The following is a 20,687-nucleotide window of genomic DNA, read 5'->3' on the forward strand; positions in this document are numbered from 1 at the left end:
CCAGCCACTGACATTAAAAGCAACAGGACTTTCTTAGTGATGAATTTCGACTCGCATGGAGAAGCTAAGAAGGTGCCTGTGGGATGGGCGAAGGAAGAGTGGTCTAGAGTGAAAGGTGCAGCTAGCTCTTAGGGACTGGAGAGAGAAGGCGAGATCTACAGTGGTGTGATCTTCAGGCCATAACAGGAGGAGGAGGAAATGGGGCAGTGACCCCACGGCACATCCGAACTATTCTTGAGTATTGAGATGGCTGGGTTCCATCTGCTGCATAGCCAAGCTACCCTGTAGGAGAACTGGGTGTTTTGTAGGCATGTTATTCTATGACTCTTGGGTGGCAGCTGGTTATCAGACACAGTTCAGCAGGATGGAGATGCTAAGTGAGGCTTTATGTCTAGGCAGCTGGTAACCTGCAAGGCTTAGCACCCCCAGATCAGTCCCCCCACCTCTCTAACCAGAGGCCTTCCAGGTTCTCACATTAGAATATGGATGGGCCAGTCCAGACTAGCCAAGTGGTTTTCAGAAGTTTTCCTGTGCAAAAACATGTTTTATCTATCTTACAAACTATCTTTTTATTTGGGTCAAAGGACAAAACACTACTTGGAAAGGGATGCTCCTATTGGTTTGTTCACACTTCTGGATGAATTATTACACAGATTTCTTTCCTATCAGCTTCAGCACTGAAGGAATGAAAGTCTTGATAGGAGAAGAGGGGGAGAGAATGAAGAGGTATTTTTGGAATTTGAGGGGAGGCTAGTGTTTACCTGAGTAGCTTTGGGAAGCCTGAGGGCTCTGGGAGTCTGAGCATAGAAAAAGCTAAATGGATCTGGAGGTTGGCAGGTTTGACATTTTAGGAAGTAGGAGGAGAGGGAGAGTTATTGGATCTCAACTCTGATGCATTTGGCCCAGCCCCAAGAGTAAAATTCCATTGTCTATTGGGTGGCTCACATACCGATGGGGGTGGGGGGTGGGGAGGGGAGAGCCAGGACATAAAGCAAAGTTCAGCCATAGAGCAGCAAGCAGGGAAGTGAGTGCTGGGAGTCTGTGGGGCAGAAAGTAAGGCCTCGAGGACCAGGCTAGAGGCAGAGGGTAAGTCTCCATCTCCCTCAAAGGGATACAGCTGTTGGCTCCCAGCTCCCAGGTGAACCACTGAAGCAGGCAGACAGGATGGGTTCTTGATAGTGGGCAAAGGGGGAAAGGAACAAGGGAGAGTCCATGGTGATGGTGGGTCTTTCTGCCTTCTGGCCCTCCTGGCTGGGTTCTGGGATAGCAACAGGCCCAGGGAAGCCCCTGATACTAAGCTGGATGAAGAACTGGATTTGCCCATCGCTAAACACACAGTTAAGCTGGTTCTGAGTCCAGGTCCACGGTTCTGGACTGCGTGCCAGTAACTGAGGTCTAACTGGACATCTGTCAACTGGGGCATTGGGTAATTCACCGAGTGAGCCCTAGTAGGGCAGTGGACAGATCCTGGAACCACAGAACCTGGATTCAAACCCCATCTGTGCTATTGACTGCATGTGCCTGCTGGGGAAGACCTTGCGCCCTCTCGGAGCCCATTTCCACAAATGTAAAATGAGAGGTTTGGACTAGGCGGTCTCTAAGATCCTTTCCAGCTCTAAATCTACCGCTGGGTTTGAATCCTGACCCTGACACTTCTGATGTGTAAGGACTTCGATATTCTCCAGGCCTCTGGGCGAGGCTCCTCAATCCTCCTCCCAACCCTTGGTCCAGGTAAGAACCCTCAAAAAATCCATCAGTCTTTACCGGGGTTTGCTGCCTCCTTCTATAGGAAACCCCTGCAGCCCTGTTTCTGTTCTCCCTGACCACCCTTACTGGCCGGCTTTACTTTTTCCCTGCTGACCTTGTCTTAGGCTGTGTGTCCTGTCTTACGGTGCCCAGGCCTTCCTTGTACTGAACCTTGGAATCCCCGACCTCAAGCTGTGATACTCTGTGACCTTGCAAAGTCAATCAACCAGCATTTATTATGCACCTCCTGTGTTCCAGGCACCCAGTGCCAGGCACTATGGATTCAAAGACCAATGTGATATATTGTATCATTGTACACAATTATATCACATACAATGTATGTGATAGCTAGGGCATCAGGAGAGGCTTCAGGTGGAGCTTTGGAGGAAGTCAGCCTGTTAATAAGCATCTATTAAGGCTTGTACTAGGAGCCAGGGACGTGCTAAGCCCCAGACTTAGCTGAAACAGCCCTTGCCTTCAAGGAGCTTCCATTCTAACAGGCAGATGAAAGACAAGAGGGGGCTTAGACTAGACGTGGAGAATGGGAAAAGGCTTCGGAGGCCAATCCCTTGGGAGGAAACAGAGGCTAGACTCGGGTCCCTTTGGGTGGCCTGGCGCCCCTCTCTTTGGGGACACGGTCCAGGGGGCAGAAGGGATGCTGCAGAGGGGTTGCAGTAGAGGGTCCCGCTGCAAGCCCCGCCTTCTGCTCGAGGCCTTTCCCATCCGCCGGGGTCACCACCTTGCATTTGCTGATGCCCCCTCCCCCTTTTGCACTGACTGCATCTGGTTTGTGCGCAGTTGCTGGGCTATTGTCAGCTACTGGACTGCAGGCTCCTTGAGGGAAGGATTCCTTTGCATCCTTCGCGCAAAGCAAAGCACGGTGCCTGGCACACAGTAGGTGCTTAATAAAGGCTTCATGCATTGTACTGTGAGCTCCTAGAGGACGGGGCTGAGCGCCGCGCCCCGCATGCAGCAGGCGCTTAAAAGATGCACGCTGGTGTGGACTTTGGGCCTCAGTTTCCTCCAATGCAAAACGAGGGCCTATTGTCCCTAGGCCCCAAAGGGGTCCCGGACTCGCGCTGCAGTGCCCCCTACCGGGCCCTGACAGGCGCAGCTCTCGCTCACACTCTCCCAGCTCTGCCCATCCCCCCCCCCGCTCCTCGCACCTCCTCCCGGTCCGGCCCCGCCCCCTGGGGGGCGCGAGCGCCTCCGACGCCGCCGCCGAGCGCGCGCCCCTCCGCGTGCGTGACGTCCGAAGCGGGCTGGGCCGGGCCGGCCGGGCCAAGCGGCGCAGTCCGTTTCCCGTCGGGCGCCGCGCCGAGCGGGGGGCCTCGTGGCGGGGCGTGGTCTAGGCAGGCTCCCCGCCCTGCGTCTACCGGCTCCGGCTGCAGGCTTCTGGCCCCAGACTCGTCGGAGCGTAAGTGTCCCGTGTGGGGAGAGCGCGCGGGAGCCCGGGGCCCAGGCCCGGGGGTCGTGAGGACGGGATAGGGAGGGGGCGAGGGGGTGCGTGCGCGGGGGGCAGGAGGGGGGGCAAAGTGACGCGTGCTCTTGCTTTGGCTTCTGCGCGTGCGCGGGGGGCGGCGGCGCTTGCTCCAGCTCATGTGCGCGCGCGCGCCCTCCCGCGGGAGCCATTGTCCGGGCGGAGGAGGAGGGCAGGCGTGTGCGCGTGCGTGGCGGGCGCCCCTCCCCCTCCTCGGGAGGCGGGGCTGGGGGCGGGAGATCCCGGTATTTGTGTGTCTTAGGGAACGTGCGTGCGCTTGGTCCTGTGACCCCTCCCCCTGCCCCATAGAAGGTAAGCTCCCCGAGGGCAGGCGTTCTTGTCTTTGTCTCTAGCCCGAGCCTGTAGGGATCCCATCGAGTTCCACCTTCTCCTTTTACTGATGGGGAAACTGAGGCCCAGGGAGGGGGCTAGGTCTGGGGGAGGTCAAAGGGCAAAAGACTGCTCGCATGGGGGTGCTCCTGTTGGTGTGTTCACACTTTATCAGGAAGACTTAAATTCAAATTCGACTCGGGCATTTACTAGTCTTGTGACCTTGAGCAGATGTCACTGAAACTGCCTGCCTCAGTTTCCTCTTTGGTACTTCCCAGGGTGGTTGTGAGAGTCCATGAGATTGTATTTGTAAAGCCCTTAGCTGCCCTTTAAGAGCTATGTCAATGGCAGCTATCATGATTATTTTTTATTCTTATTATTGATTTTGTTATTAGAGCTGGAAGGGAGTTGAGGCCATCTGGATCAACCCCCTCTTTTTACAGTGGAGGAGGTGAGGCAGCACGCATGGAGCGCTGTATTTGAACCCAGGGAAGTCTGAATTCGAATCCCACCACACCCATTAGCTGTGAGTCCCAGGCAAATCTGCCCTGGGCCTCAGTTTCCTCAATCGTAAAATGAGGGGAACTGGCCTAGATGGGGTCCCTCTGAGCACATGATCCCTAGTCCCGAGGTCTTCCCAATTCCCCAGAGTGGGAGGGGGGAAGGGCTCTTGTATTTACTCTAAATATTTATGTCTTGGGAAAGACTCAGCCCCTGGAAGGTAAGGTCTGTATGGACTTTTTGTCTGCTGGGACACTTGAGGGAGCATTGGGGGTGGGCACCCTGGGGGCAGGTAGATTGGCACCTGGGGTGCTGCTGTGGCTGGCCTCACCTGCCCCCCCTTACTACCCTGTACGCTGACCAAGTGGGACCCCTACTCTCTTCTTAGCCACATTTCACTCATCCTTTAAGGTCCAGGTCTTCCAGCGTTCAGGAGCTCATAATTATCACTTCACTTACCCCTTCTTAGATTGTTTTGTTTGTTTTTTTAATCATGGCTAACTGGGTCATGAACTCTTAGAGCAGGGGTTTTTAACCTGGGATTTTCAAGGGGATCTCTTGCTAGATTTCAGGTCTGAAAGAGTCAGAGAACTTGGACAGAAAAAAAAAATGACATCTTTATTTCAATGTAACTGGTTTCCTTTTAGGCCTGTGTGTTTTGTTTTAGGTGTTTGAAAACGTTCTGAGAAGTCCATGGGGTCTGTGACACACACAAAGTGAGGAACTCTTTTCTACCGTGCAAGGTTTTTCTTGTTGTAGCTCATGTACTTAGCAGTGTGTCCACACTAGCAAGAGGGACTGAACGCTGATGGAGGGAACTCGCTGGTGAGGAAATTCCCTCTACTTACATAGGTTGAACCTTCTCTGCAACATCTAGTGTGGTCGAGTTGTCCAGAGGTGAAGCGACTTGCTTAGGGTCCCCCAGCCAGGATGGGTTGGAGGTGAGCCTTCAATTCAGGCTGGCTAGGGGGCCAGCTCTCACCCTCTACCTAGGGTTCCAGGCTGCCTCTCATCAGCAAGGAATAAATGCTCAGGAAATCCTTGATTTCTCAAGACCTTAATACAGGCCAAACTGCATCATAAGCAGGGCTTGGTTATCCTAGACATTGTTATGTCTTGGTTAAGTTTCTGTAGAATTCTGTACCTAAAAGTCTGCATTTTTTGTCATTCAACTGATATTTCCTAAGTGACCACTTTGAATATTCATGGTTGGGCTGCCCAGGAGGGGATTCAAAGAAGCATCAAGATAGGGCCCCTGGACTCAAAACTTATTTAGATGAGGAGATTTTATACATGTGTGTATGTATGTGTGTGCAGAGAGATATATATGTGTGTGTGTGTGTGTGTGTGTGTGTGTGTGTGTGTGTGTGTGTGTGTGTGTTTATGAATGTATATACATACCATATATAATATTAAACAGACACAGAATATCATATATAATACATATAAATAACAAATTATACAGTATATTATATTTTGTTTACATATCTATGTATCTACATAGATGCTGAAATTTAAGAGATAAGTAACAGAAGAATAGTGCGATGGTCAGCAAATATTTATTTGAAAATTTTAGATTAAAAAATTTTTAGAGTAGAACTCGATATAATCAGGTCTTCCCAATCTTAAGGAAACCTCCCTATACCATCTAGTCGTGCTATGAATAATCTCTTCTTGAAAAAACTGTCTGCATTTGTCCTTTCATTTCCGACCGCTCCCTCCGACCTCACCTGCCCATGTCTTCCCTCAGGTCCCACTTACTCAGTTGACCTTCTTGTCTTTTTTTTTTTTTTTTAACCTTCCTGAAACATTGGTTCCTGTTGGTTCTCTTGTCCATACTCTTCTTCTGGATGCTCTTTGCCTTTTGGCTTCAGAGATTCTGGGCACCCGGGTTCTCCTGACAGCTGTTCCTTCTCTCTCCGCTGTCCTCGGCCTTCTCCTTTGTCTAAATGCTATTCCTTGGCAGTCTCCTTTCCTCTGGTGACTACAGCTCTTGCCCTGATGCAGATGAATCCCAGGTCAGTGTCTGCCCCATCACCTGAGTCCCAGCCTGTCATCTTTAGTTGCCCTGGGGACATCTCCACCATGACCTATTCCTGAAACTGAACTTATCTCGTCATCTAAGGACACACCACCAATCACAGGTGTTGGAGACCTTGGGTGTCTTTTTTGTTTTGATCTTGAAAGGTTTTTTAAACCATCAATCTGTATTGGACCAGAATTTTGGGGCCTCTCAGTGTTGACTTTATACTCTCATTATTGTGTGTAATGTTCTTCTGGTCCTCCTAAGGGGCCGCGTGTCCTTGTCTGGTCTCTTGATCTTGTCAGATCTCTGGATCTCCAATTGGTTTTCAGGGACGTGGGGTTTGGTTTCCTTTTAGTGACATTATTGTACCCAGACTGGTTCTTGTTCTTTTGGTTCTGTTGATTTAGCTTTATGTCAGTTCCTTCCAGTATTCCCAAGCTTCTCAGAATTCCTTATTGGGGCAGTGGAGAGAGTGCTGAGCTGGAGTCAGCAGGTAATGAGTTCAGATCCTGCCTCAGGCACTTACCAGCTGTGACACCCTGGGCAAGTCACTTAATCTCTGCTTGCCTCAGTTTCCTCAACTGTAAAATGGAGAAAATAATAGCACCCTCCCAGGGTCTAGAATAAAATAATAAAAGTCCTCACAGGGTTGTTCTGAGCTGTGAATAAGATAACATATGTAAAACACTTAACGCAGTGCCTGGCACCTAGTAGGTGCTCAATAAATACTTGTTCTTTTCCACTCCTTTTTCTTGTCAATAATTTCCTTAGACTATAGTTGTAGTGATGGTATTTCTGAGACAATGGTATAAACAATTCAATTACATACCTGCCATAATTCCAGTTTTTCCCAAAATGACTGAAGCCATCTATTACTCCTTCAAGCAGTAAATTAGGGTAGCCGTCCGTCTCCCACAGCTTCTCCAGTAATAAGTTCCCACTTAATCATCTTTGTGAATATGATGGGCATCCGGTAGCACCGAAGGGGGCCTTTTTAATTTGGAATTTCTTTTATTAGTGATTTGGGATATTTTTTAGGTGGTTATTGAGAGTTTGTATATCTTATTTTGAAAATTGCCTATAGTATCTGTGTCAATTTCACGTAAATTTAATAAATTAAATTTATTAGGGAACTTTAATTCAAAGTTTCTTTCCAATCTGTATTTTCTTCTGATTCCAGCAGCATTGTATTTATTGGTGTGAAAGCTTTTGAATCTTACATAATTAAGATTGTCCACATTTGTAAACAATGTAAGCTTCCATTCTCTAATTTTTTTTTTTTAATCAAGCAAGTTTTCATATTTAGGTAATTTACAAGCTGTTGATTTTAACCTCTCTTTTTTAGGGAGAGGACATCCAACCTGCTTTTCAGTTCTCCCAGCAGGGCTTGTGAATTAGCCCCTTCCCTAGTAGTTGGTGGTGTCGAATTTTTTGAACACTGCATAGATTTCAACTGCCAAGTCTTGGTTTATGTCATCTCTTTTACTGATCATCCCTGTTTTTATACAGTATTAGATGGTTTTGATAACTCCTGTTTGTAGGGTATAAAATCTAGAAGTACTAGCCCCTGTTTCTTCCGAACTTTTATCCATTATGTCCCTTTATATTCTTGACTTTTTATTCCTCTAAATGAATTTTGTTATTATTTTGTCAAATGCTGTAAAGTATACCTTTGACAGTTTGACTGGCCTACCATGAAATCTTTAGTTTTTGTTGTGTTATTACCTTTACTGTATTGGTGTGGCAAAGCCATGGAAATTGAAAGTCTTTCCAGTTATGTAAGTTATCTTTTATTTTTGGCAAAACTGTTAGCTTTTTTATTTTTTTATTTTTTAGGCGATTGGGGTTAAGTGACTTGCCCAAGGTCACACAACTAGTAAGTGTCAAGTGTTTGGTCTGAGGCTGGATTTGAACTCGGGTCCTCCTGACTTCATGGCTGGTGCTCTTTCCACTGCACCACCTAGCTGACCTCAAAACTGTTTTTAAATTGTTCTTTTGTGTCTTAGGTTAAATTCTCGATATTTAGTGCACATGATTACTCGTCGAAATGGAATCTCCCTATTTTTTCTTCCTGTGGTTTGTTAGTAAGATACAGAAATGCTGATAATTTTTGTGGATTTATTTTGTACCCTTCTATGTAGCCAAAGATGATGTCTCAATTTTTTGTAGGGTTCACTAAGCAAACTATATTGTCTGCACTTTGTGACCATTTTGCCTCCTCTTTGCTGTGCTTATTCATTAATTTCTTTTCATTATTACTGCAGCTGGTATTTCTAATGATGTTGGATAGTAGAAGTGGAGGGCTTTCCTACCCATAATATCCATGATGTTATTGGAAAAGCTTTTCCCATTTTGCCATTATAAGTAATACTTACTCTTGGTTTTAGATAGACATTTTTGGTAATATTTATAAAACTTTTTTATTCTTATGTTTTGTTTTGTTTCTAATTATCATTGACATCTTTTGTTTTTACATTACTTAAATTTCCCCCATATCCTTTCCCTTCCCCTTTCCCAGAGAGTCATCCTATGTGATTTACGAGACTATTTTTTTTTTTGAAAGAAAAAGAGGAAGAAAGATAATCAAAAGCAATCAATGTATCAAAGAAGTCTGAAAATAACATGTAACGTCCCACACCCTTGGACTTCCCACCATTGCAAAGGCGTGAGGGCGAGGTGTCCTTTTATATCTCTTCTTTGGGGTCATTTTTATTCTTTGTAATTTTGTAACATTCACTTTCAGTTGATTTGTGGTTATTTTTTCATTGACATTGTTATGATCGTTTTGTCTTTGTTTCCTTGGCTCTGCTTGCTTCACTGTATATCGGTTCACATAAGTCTTTCCAGGCTTCTCAGTATTTTTTCATCTCTGTTGTTCCTCAGAGTACAGGCATATTTCATCACTCTCGTGGGCTGCAGTTTGTTTACCTGTTCCTCACAGGATGGGAAAGCGCTCGCTCCCAGTTCTTTGTCCCTAGAAAAGGGGGCAGCTATCAATAGTTGGTGTGGGGGGGGGACTTTTTTTCTTTTCCCCAGTGACTTCCTGGGGGAGGTGTGTATATACCTAGGAGTGGAATCTCTCAGTCTCAAGGTAGAAACAGTTTAGTAGTTTTCTTTGCACAATTCCAAATTGCTTTCCAAAATAATTGCACTGATGCACAGCTCCACCAGCAGTGCACTGGTGTGCCCCAACCCCTTCACAATTGCCTTTTCCTGTCTTTTGTCATCTTTGCCAATTTGCTGAGTGTAAAGTAAAATCTCAGGGTTGTTTTAATTTGGCTTTCCCTTATTTGTGATTTCCAGCATTCTTTCACATGGTTGTTAGCAGTTTGCAATTTGTCTTTTGAGAACTGTTCACATCTTTTGACTACTTAGCTATTGAGAAATGGTTTTTGGTCTTACATGTGTATATTCAAGTGTATCCAGACATGTATATGCATATATATCAGTCAGGAAGGAAATACCTGCTACATGTTAGGAACAGTGCTAAGCACTTTACAAATCTATTCTTATATTCTCACATTCTTATTTACTGGCTTGCCCTCATCAGGATTGTCCCTGCCGGTAGCACTCATTCCTTATGCTGGTCAGGTTGTGCCCGGATTTCCCAAGCTCCAGCAGGTTCTACCGTGCCAGAGCGGCTTGGAGGGTGAGCTTGACCCTTGAATGACCAGCCTTCCTGAGTAGGGAGATTTGCACTATTATCACCCTGGCTAGTAGGTGATGAGTTCTTTGACCATAGCGACAAAGGAAGCCAAAGCTTTTAAAATGTTCCCTGGCCTTTGCAGTCTTCTCTGCTTCCACATCACCAGTGACAGAAGAGCGAAAGAATGAGGGAGGTGGATGTAGTGCTGAGAACGACACTCCTTAACCTTCCAGAACTCAGCTTGAGGTTATTATGAATGGCCAGCAGCTGGTACCGGAGAAGACATTCAGAGCCTGCTTGGGACACTTGAGTGACCGTGACAAGCCAGTGTCTCTGCGCTGGGAGCTTGATGGGCCTGGGTTACAGGGCTTCTAGGGTCTGCATCTGTGATCCTTTTGATTTTCTTACAATGCCATGCTTGTCTTTGTTTCCTCAGTCAGCACGAATTTATTAGGCATCTCCTTTGTGCCAGGCATGCTAGGTACAGGGGGCATAAAGACAAAAATGAAATGGCGCCTGCCCTCAAGGAGCTTACATTCAATTAGGGAGAAATAACATGTACATGTAAATGCAAAATATAGACCAAGTGACTATTTGGGGGAGCAGGAAAGGCCTCCTGTAGGAACACTTGGGTTCAGCTTTGAGGGAAGCTAGGGTTTCTGAGAGGTAACCGTGAAGGAGGAGTGCATTCTAGGTATGTGTAACAGCCTAGGCAAAGGCACAGAGATGAGAGATGTGAGGAACAGTAGCAAAGGTTGGGCTAGAGGGTAGAGCGTGCAGTCAGATTGTGAAGGGCTTTCAGTGGCAGACAGAGGAGTTGGGCTTTTCTGCTAAAGGCAGCTGAAGCTTTTTAGGCAGGGGAGTGGCCATGGGCAGCCCTGTGCTTGAGGAATATCTGTCTGGCAGCTTTGGAGGCTGGACTGGGGATAGGGGTAGAGTGAATACTAGGAAAGAAACTAGTTAGAAGAGTATTTCAGTTATCTAGATGAGAAGCTGGAGTAGAGAGCAGGGGAGAGATGGGTGAGATGGTGGAGTGCAGTCAACCGGATTTGCCACCTGATTGGATTGGGGGCTGGAAGAAGGGAAAAGTCAAGGATGACCCCAATGGTGCAGATTTGGGTGCCTGGAAGAATAGTGCCACCCTCAACCTGGGGGAGGGTGTGTTTTGAGAAAAAGACAATAAGTTCTGTTTTGGACATGTTGAATTTATGCTTAGAGGACATCAAGGTGCAAGTGTCCTGCAGGCATTTGGAAATGCGTGGCCAGAGCTCTGAAAAGAGATGAGGGATGGACATGTAAATTTGTGATTCATTTACAGAGGTACTTGAACCTGTGCAAGGACTCATGAGGTCACCTAGCTAGAGTATAGAGATAAGAGGAAAGGGCCCAGGCAGAGCCCTGAGATTAGTATAACATAATACAATATAATATATACATATGCATATATATGTGAATAAAATACACACATATACATATATACACGTATATTTGTGTGTGTGTATACATACACATACACAAACTCACATAAGGAGGATAGGCTATAGATGATATTCCTTTCAAAGAAATTGAGAAGAATCAGTTATACAGGTAGTGTCACAAAAACCCAAGGAGGAAAGATGAAAAAGGAGGTAGTGGTCGACGGTGTCAGACATGGCAGGGAAGTCAAGGTGGTTTAGGGCTGAGGAAAGGTCATTGGACTTAACACTTGAGAGATCACTGGTGCCCTTGGAGAGAGCCCCTTCCATTCAGCGGTGGCCTTGGAAGCCAATTTGAAAAGGGTTAAGAAGTAAGGCAGAGGTGAAAAGGTGAAGGCAATCGGTGTAGATAGATTTTTTTTTTTAGGTGTTTGACTGTAAAAGGAGGGAAATTGTTCCATAAATCCTCCATAGAAGATCTGTCTTGTGTACTTGAGACTATCTTCTTGCTCTTAGTAATAGAGGGGTACTCACAAGCACCCCTGAGCTTGTCTCTCCTTTATTCCTGGGTCTCATTACATGACCCCTACACACAATGTGCATTTGAGGGTGATAAGCTGATGGGGAGCTCTTCTACATTCTTTTTTTTTTATTCGCATTCGTTTTTTGTTTGTCTCTCACTCTACCTCCTCGGTTTTGAGTGAAGGGAGGCTGAGGAGCTGTAAGTCCATGTCTTATGATGGACTTGCCAGACATCTCCCCAGAGGCTTTTTAAATGTTTGTTAAAAGTGCTGTCAAAAAAAAAATGCTGCCTTCCTCTCACATCGTTGACTTGAAAAGGAAAGACAAAGTGACACTTTAGTCATCAGAGAGCTTTGTGACTTTTAGTTGGCCCTTGTGGAGTAGGAGTTGAGGGTGTTCTTTTACTTACTGAGGTGCCTCTTAGATCTATTGGAGTGGTCTTCCTTGTATCTAATGATCAGACTCTGAGCATCTCAGGATTTCAGTATGTGGCTTGGGAACCCAACTTATTGAAGTAGCAGGGAGGTTTCTCGGGAATACTTATCCTATTTGAAGATCCCAGAAAACTGGAAGGGACAGCTGACATATTATAATGTTGGGTTATATTTAGTAGTGATGAATGTAAAGTGTTTAAATTGGATTCAAGAAAATCACCTTCACAAGTTCAGGGGGGGACTCATGGCTTGGGACATTTTTTTCTAAGAAAAAAATGGCCTGAAAGTTTAATGTGGGTCACTCTTGTATACTTTGTTACCGAGAAGGATTTGTCATTTCATTGATGGTATGCTCCCTCCAGACTTGGGATATAGCCACCCAAACGGCCATTTTAGGCCGCATTGAGAGGTTGAGTGTCCAGGCTGGGCAGGTGCTGGTCCTGCTGGCTTATGCCTTGGGCTGACCACAACTGGAATCTTGGCCATGGTTCAAGAAGTACATCAGTGAGATGGGAAAGGCCTTAAGAGCTTGCCATATGGGGGAAGAACTGGATGCATTTTAGCCTGGAGACAGGAAGACTTGGGTGGGCGATGTAGCTTTCAGCAAGAGTTTGAAAAACTGTCGTGTGGAAGAGGCTTCTTATTCTGTTTCTTCACTGAGGGCCATGGGAGGAAATAAGCTCATGCTTTGAAGGGGGCAGCAGGCTACATACAAAGATGAAAACAAAACACTCCCTGCTGTCCAGGAAAGAACACTGTTAAGGAAAAGGATTGACCTAAAGACCTCCCAGGCACAGCTGCTCCATCTCCTCCTAGAGGGGTGCCATCTAGATCACTGAGAGCACAAGTGCCTCGCCCAGGGTCACCAGACTGGGTCAGTCTGTAAATCCCGCTACCAAGTCGACTATAGTACAAGAACAATTTGGGAGTGGCGTGATGGGTTAAAAGCCAGGCATGGGATTAGGAAGAACTGAATTCCAGTCTGGCCTGTGACATAGAGTAGTTATGTGACCGTAGGCAAGTCTCTCTGCCTCCCCCCCCCCCAACTCCTCTTAAGACTTAGTCGTCCTGACCCCAGGTCCAGCTCTCTAACCACTGAAACACCAGCTGCCTCAAGACAGTTGGTGTGAATGCATGTGGTCAAGAGGTAAATAGAATGCTGAATTTGGGGAACAGCTTTCGTTTGTCTGAAGTACGCTTGAAGGGGAATAATAAAAACAAACCTAGAGAGATAGGTGAGATCCAGGTCATGGAGGCCATGGCTGAAAGGAGCCATTGAAGATTTTGGAGCCGGCTTTAGGAAGCCAGCTTTATCTTGGCAGCTCTGGATTATGAATTGGAGAGGCGAGACCCTCAAAGTCTGGAGGCCACTTAGGAGCAGGTGCAGTGGTCTCGGTTATGAGGATCTGAACCAGGGTTGTGGCCATAGGAATAGAGAGAAAAGGATGAAAGATGCGGAGGTGGCATCGGCAAGACTTGACTGATTGGAGGAGAGGGAAGAGACACAGATAGTACTGAGGATGTGAACTTGTGTACTTAACAGAAATGAGGGATTTTCTGGAGGAGAGAGGCTAGTTTAAGGGGGAGATGAACATTGAACTTGAAATGCCTTCAGGACGTTCAGGAAGAGATGTCTAGGAGGCAGTTGATATCACCGGGGGCTGGAGTTGAGGAGAAAGATGATGGCCGAATAGATAGTTTAGGGAATCATCACCATGGAGAGGACACTTCAACCCTTGGGAGCAGATGAGCTCACCAAGGGAGATGGTAGAGAGAGAAGAGCCCAAGTTGGAGACCTGGAAGGACACACATTCTGAGGGACCTAGATATGGATGATTATCCAGTAAAGGAGATGGAGAAAGGAGTAGTCATTTGGGGAGGGGAAGAAAGTAAGAGAGGGCAGTGAGTGACACTGAAGTTAAGGGAGAATTGCCTCAGAGGAGGGATGATAGGGTTCTCCAAAGAGAGAATGAGGACCAAGCAAAGGCCTTTGGATTTGGTAGGTAGGTCAGCTGTGTTGGTACCTTAGAGACAGCAGTTTCAGCCCATTGGTAAGTCAAGGGTCAAAAAGCCAGGTTGTCATTATGTGAGAAGAGGCAGGGATTTTAAGCAGACAGGCCAACAGCAAGTTGGAAGAGGTGAGAGGTAGCAGAGAAAGAACTCATCATTAAATTAAGTATCTAAGCTGAGAGAGGCTTTTGATGAGGTAGAAATATCAACAGATCTTTGCTTTCTTGATGAAAGGGAGGGTAAAAACTATTGGCAGAGGATGCGCCAAAGAAACAGACCCAGATTTTTAATATAGATACTTATAATTTTTTTTTTTTTTGGTGAGGAAATTGGGGTTAAGTGACTTTCCCAGAGTCACAGAGCTAGTGAGTGTTATATGTCTGAGGCCGGATTTGAACTCAGGTCCTTCTGACTCCAGGGCCCGTGCTCTATTCACTGCGCCGCCTCGCTGCCCCTAATTGAACTGTTACTCTGTTGTATGGACAAGAATAGTACAGAATGAGAAAGTATCATTTGTAACCTGTAGGCTCATACCACATCAGTGAGAGGATGGATGTGATGAAGTGCTGTATCTCTCTGTCACAGGCTTTCCAATGGGCTAAAGAGGAACTATGTTTGATGAAAAATAAAGTCAGCTGTCGGGCAAATGGGAAAGAAGAAGGGCCAGTTTTAGAACTGTGCAGTGGTTGAGCTTGGCTTCTTGGGCCTTCTCACTCACAGGTGGTGTAGATGGACACTAATGGGGAGGAGGTGTTAATGCAAATTCGCCCGAGTCTGTGGTTCCAAGTGAGACTCGAGTGCCAGGTGAATCTTTCAGGTAGAGATCAGATAATAAGAGGGCAGGAGAAGAAGTGGCTCCAGGTTGCTGTAAGTTGACTTTATCTAAGGAGTGGCCCCAGGACAGTGCTACCGGAGGCTCCAGGGTAGTTATTTCCCACTTTTGTGGCATCCACTACAGGGGAAGATGTTTGGGGTGAGAGTTGTTGCTGCCGGCTCTTTCCGTGTGTTTGTGTTTTGCCTGGTGTTTCTAAGGGCTTGTTAGCGATTGTTTACAGGAACTATCTTGGGGCTTCTCCACACTCCACAGCAGCAGAATGACTGGTTCTCTTGAGTTCCAGGCTGTGGCTTAACTCTGAACAGCTTGTCCCTCTTAGTTGTCAATCCTCCTTTCGCAGAATCTCTAACATTGAGTCTCTTCTCCACTGACATGACCATTTCCTCCCCCTCAACTCTCCAGTTTATCACTTTGCACTGAGATGACTGCAGTAGTCCACCAGCTGGTCTCTCTATTTCAGACCTCTCTCTATTCCATTTCATCCTCCACAGGCTGCCCAGGTGATTTTTCTACACTTCAGGTATGATCATGCCATTTCCCATGCCCGCTCTAGCCTGGTCCCTCCGCCACTCCACTCAGTAAACTTCATCAGTACCTCTGGGATCAAATGTTAAATTCATGTTTGACGTCTAGATGTCTGCAGATCCTGGCTTTCTTACCATGTGAGGTAGTTTGGGTAAGGAGTGGGGAAGGGGGCAAGGGGACAGGCATTTATGGAGCATCTGTTTACTGCGTCAGGCACTGTGCTGAGCACTTTTCAAATCTCATCTAACCCTTACAACCACCCTCTAAGGTGGGTCCTTTTAGTATCTTGCCCAGAGGCACACAGTTAGTGTCTGAGAACTAATTTGCATTCGGGTCTTCCTTCCAGGCCCCTGCTCTATCTAGATGATTTTATCCCTGTTTTAAGAATGAGGAGAGCTAGGTTCACAGGTACTTCCCATCAGGAAGTTGCCCACCATGGATTTCTTGTATAAAAGACTGGACAAGACAGTACATACAGTTCTTGCTTAGGTAAATTTGCATTACAGAGATTTGACTTTACTTAAAAGAATTCTGAAAGAAATCCACATTCCAAAAAAGCACTGTTAACTTTACTGTGCTCTCTTTCTGCTCCTGCCCCTTTCATCAGCACTCGTCGGCCTCTCACATCAATAAACTCTCTAAGTGAAAGCAGAAGAGACACCGTTCTGCTGCAAGCCCCTGCTTTCGCTTCTCTGCCCCTGGCCCCCATGTGTCCCTGAACCATGTGGCAGCTAGTGGCCATGGGTCTGGATCCCTTTCCTGCTTCCTTCTCTCCCTTCCTTACCTTCCTGGGCAAATTTACAGTGTGTAAAAATCCCTTTACATAGAGGTCTGGAGAATGGTCCACCGTAAAGGGAGAAGTGTCTGTACTCAGACACATCAGTTAATCTCCTTGAGTCCTTTGTATCAACTAGTGACTCACTATTAATGACTGTGATCCGTTTCACCCTGAGCTCTACAAGTAAGAGAAGGGGGGAGCAGTCACACCCAAGATGTTTCATTACTGAAGGTGGGAGAAAATTTGTGCTTCAGCTTGTGAACAAAAGTAGAGAAAGAGCTTAGGTAGGATTCTGGAGGCAGTGCGAAGATGTGGCCACTTTATATCGATCTCCCCTCAAGGACTGAGTGACCATGGCACTTTTCATTTCTGTGACCATATTAATTGTCGAGTAGGCCCTGTTTGAGGTGCAAGGGATACACACACACACACACACACACACACACACAGAGACACATTTTTCTGCACTCAAAGAGATTACAATCTTGTAGAAGAATGAGATGTGTGCATTAATAGCAGTAATCCCTGTCAGCCAGTCATTTAGCCTTTATTAAGCACCTACTATGCTAAGTAGCCACTACGCTAAGCACTGGGGATATAAAGAAAGGTGAAGGATAGTCCTTGTTCTTCAGGAGCTCACACTCTAGTGGGGGAGAAAACATGAAAATAACTGTGTACAAGCAAGATATATACATATATATATATATATACACACACACACACAGGATAAATTGGAGATAAAGGAGAGAAGGAAGGTGTTAGCCTCAAAGAAGATCAGTAAAGACTTCTTGTAGAAGATGGGACTTCAGCTGGAACCTGAAAGAAGCCAAGGATGTCAGGAGGGCTGGTAGAAGAAGAGAGAGAATGTAAGGCATGGGGACAGCCAGTGAAATGCCCAGTGTTTTGTGTGAGGAAGAGCATAGAAGCCAGTGTCACTGGATTGCAGAGTATGGGGAGCATGGGGAGGTATAAGAAGATAGAAAGGGTCCTGGGACTATGCTAGAGTAAAATAAATAGCTGAGTGAGAATACTGTTCAAACCACCTGGTCTCATCTCTTCTAATTGTGTTTACTTGCTAACTAATGATTTCCATGGAAAGCCCAGCACCCTTCTTAGGAGCAATGTAATAATAATAATAATAACATTTATATACCTCTTAAAATGTGCCAGGTGCTGTGCTAAGCACTCTACAAGTAGTATTTCATTTGATCTTTAGAATAGTTCTGGGAAGTGGGTGCCATTATTATCCCTGTTTTGCAGATAATTTGCCCAGGGTCACACAGCTAGTAGGTATCTGAAGCTAGATTTGAACTTCTTGACTCCAGGACCAGCACTCTATCCACTGCACCACCTAGCTGCCCCACAGTCTTTTTTTCTTATTTTCCCTTATCGCTCACTTTCTGACTGCTCATTTGATTGTGGTTTTCTTGAGGACTCCAGGTCGGCTATCTCAAGCTCTTACCATGCTAGGCACCATACGTCCTGGCTTCAGTCTTTGCCCTAAGAGACTTCTCATTAGACAGTGAACTCAGCTGGCTGTCAGTCGTCTGACTCAGGCTTAATGAAGTGCCAAACAGACATACGCGTGTCCTTCTCCAGTTCCCTGTTTCTTATCTCGGGCTGAGGTTTGTTGCATCACAGAGCACTCCCATGCTGTTGTGTTAGCCAGGATAAGCTTCTGCCTTTGGGGTTGTGGCTGGAAGAGGGAGGAGTAGAATTGAGTTCTGTTGCAAGCCTGTGGACAGGTTTATGTAATCCTGTTGCTGGAGCCTGGTGGGCAGTGGAGAAGTTTAGATGTGAGAGATTAGCTTTCTGTTAGTTCGTTGGATTTTTACCCTGTTTTGGATTCTTGTCAAATTCAAATAGAAGTGAATCCCTGTAGCGACATACTGACTTAGAAAACCACAAATTAACGTTATCTGTGTTATCTTGTATTTTTATTTATTTTGTTAAACATTTCCCAGGTAACAGTTTAATCTGATTCTAAGTACTGGGAAGTTTTGAAGGCCTTGTGTTTGAGCCCTCTGTCCTAAACCATGGGATAAAACAACCGAAAGTGCTTTATCTCTTGTGCATAATGCCCATTTGGGAGAGGCTTGAGGGGTGAGAGGATAGGAAACAATGTCTGGTCTTCCATCTTATTGGTCACTTGACCTGGAAGTTCGAGTGCATTCTTTATGTGGAACATGGGTAAAACTTATGCTTGTCCAGAGGCAAGAGTGATCTGAAGCCATGCAGAAGACATCCAACCCAATAAACATTTATTAAGTCCTTACTGTGTGCTTGGCACTGTGCTAAGTTCTAGGTGTACAATGAATAAAAACACAGTTCCTGCCCTTCAGGAGTGTCCTATCTAAAGTGGGGAGACGTGTACAGAAGGAGGTGGGAGAGTGGTTGGGGGAGGGGGGGGCCACACCAGGTGGTACCCAGTTTGGGGGGCATTTTGTTTCCTGCAGTTAAAACCTGGTAGGACAGAAGATGCAAAGTGGAGCGAGTTGTTGAAAGTTCGTTTCTGCCCTTTTGGGCCGAGTTTGCTCCTCCGGCCCTCCAGTCAGATGGGAGAAGAGTTTGGAGGAGGTGGGGTCAGTAAGGCTTAGTGGGGAGATTAGAGGAGGGAGTTTATACTGGGAGGGACCCAGGCAGGGTAGCACATGCCAAGCAGAGAGAGGAGCCGTACCGCTGACAAAACTGGAGATACTTGGCTGGGAAAAGAGAACAAAGAACAGGGTAGCTATTTTCGTGTGTTTTAAAGGTTTTTGTGTGAAATGGCAGAAGTAGAACTCACCAGTTAGAGAACATTTGTTTGTTTAGCTCCTATGATGTGCCGGGCCCTGGGGTGGTAGAAAAGACATTGAATTTGTAGTCGGCAGGACCTGGGTTCGGATAGTGCCTCTAATACCTAGTAGTTGTGTGGCAAGTCATTTAACCTCTCTGTGCCTCAGTTTCCTTATCTTCAAAAAATAGGACAAGAGTTGACTTGATGGATTCTAAAATCTCTTCCAGCTCTAAATCTCTAATGCCATGACACAGAGATTCAGGTTCTCGTAGGGGATATGGCATGTCTAAGGCAAGCAGTGGCTAGAGGAAGGAAGGGAGGGATGGAGGAGGAGGGAAGAGTGCTCACTCTGGGCCTTGCACTGTGCTTAAGCCCTGGGGGTACAAAACCAAAAGAAACAGCCCCTGCCCTCGAGCCGTTTACAGCCACTGTAAAGGTGGCATTTGGGGAACTCTGGAGAGAGGGAAAGGTTTGAAACAGTAGTTGTGGGGAGTGAGTTCCTCAGTGACCCAGCTGAGGTTCTCTATCCTGACCTACTGTGAAGGCCGCTCTGCTCTTCCCCTCCCCTCCCTTTCAGTTCTAGCAGGCACCTAAAACCAGATGCATCTTAAGTATTTAGTGCAAAGCAGATAGAAATTAAAAACACTACCAGGGAATCCCGGAATGCTTGCTTCTCTCCTCCCTCCCCAATTCTGTTCTTTCTCCCTCTTTCTTTCTTTCCCCCTGGCATTCCGCAGTTGTTCAGAAGAGCTCAGAAGAGACTCCAGCTGCTTCTGAAGTCTGGAATAAGGAAAGATGGAGCCAGTTCCTGTTGATTGTGGGCGTCCTCAGGCTCGTTTGAAGGCAGAGATAGGCTTGTCTGTGCCACCTGCTTCTTTTCCGTGTGGGGTCTGAGCATTCACTGAGAAGTATCTGCCAGTCTTTGCTCCCCCTTGGAACTGCACGAGACTGTGTTCTAGGCGTGGGGAAGTGGTCTTTGGAAAGCGGTGCACTGACTGGAGACCCTTGTGGAGGGCAAGGGCAGTGGGCTTTCTGTTAGAGAGCACTGTGAAAGCTGGCTGGGCCAGTTGTTCGGCCTTCTTTTTGGGAATGTTCTGAAAGGCAGCGTTTTCCGTTCTCTTTCTGCACAGCAAGGAGCAGCTGCAGGTCATCATGTCCGGAATCAAACGAACGCTCAAAGAAAATGACCCCGACTATGAGGACATTTCTGTGGCGCCCCCAAACAAACGGCATCGAGCCATGGAGGATTCAGGTAGAGCTCTCGGGGTCACTGGAACTTCTACGTGTAGAACGAACTCCAGCTTTCATCCTCACCTCACTAGACTTGGGTTTGGGGAAAACTGACACAGACGCTTCCCTAAGAGAAACCGGCCAAGGAATGCTTCGCTGTAGGCTGAAGGCTTCGAGGTGGATGGAATCTTAGTGGTCTGTCCAGTTCCCTCATTTTACAGGGGAGGAAACTGAGGCTCAGACCTTAAGTGACAGTCAAATAATAGGGTAACGTGGGGAGGTGGGATGCAGATGTGGGAAGTTGTGCCAGGAATGGAATCTGCCAGGCCAGAGGAAATCTTAGCATCAAGGCAGGCATTCTGTGGCTTCCAGGTAACTGTAATCCTAAAATCTTAATTGAAATGGACCTTAGCTAGCAATATCCAGTCCCTTC

At 46.5% G+C, this 20,687-nt stretch overlaps 1 protein-coding gene across 7 annotated transcripts in view; it reads left to right on the forward strand.

The window, feature by feature from the left end:
• Window positions 1-1,068: 1,068 nt before the first annotated feature.
• The window catches only part of YEATS2 (YEATS domain containing 2), a 104,346-nt gene continuing 84,727 nt past the window's right edge, over window positions 1,069-20,687 (forward strand). For 3 of the 7 annotated variants that reach the window (XM_027861798.1, XM_027861799.1, XM_027861804.1), the window contains exon 1: window positions 20,155-20,276. In XM_027861798.1, the coding sequence (XP_027717599.1) occupies window positions 20,177-20,276 (100 nt within the window). In that variant the 5' untranslated portion in view covers window positions 20,155-20,176. Of the gene's footprint in view, window positions 1,087-1,113; window positions 1,732-3,074; window positions 3,164-3,477; window positions 3,539-20,154; window positions 20,277-20,687 lie in introns of those variants that run through there. The other 4 variants (XM_027861803.1, XM_027861801.1, XM_027861800.1 and 1 more) reach the window with 4 other exon arrangements.

The sequence above is a fragment of the Vombatus ursinus genome, unplaced genomic scaffold (assembly GCF_900497805.2).
Source record: "Vombatus ursinus unplaced genomic scaffold, bare-nosed wombat genome assembly UNPS02014768.1, whole genome shotgun sequence".
NCBI classification, from domain to species: domain Eukaryota; kingdom Metazoa; phylum Chordata; class Mammalia; order Diprotodontia; family Vombatidae; genus Vombatus; species Vombatus ursinus.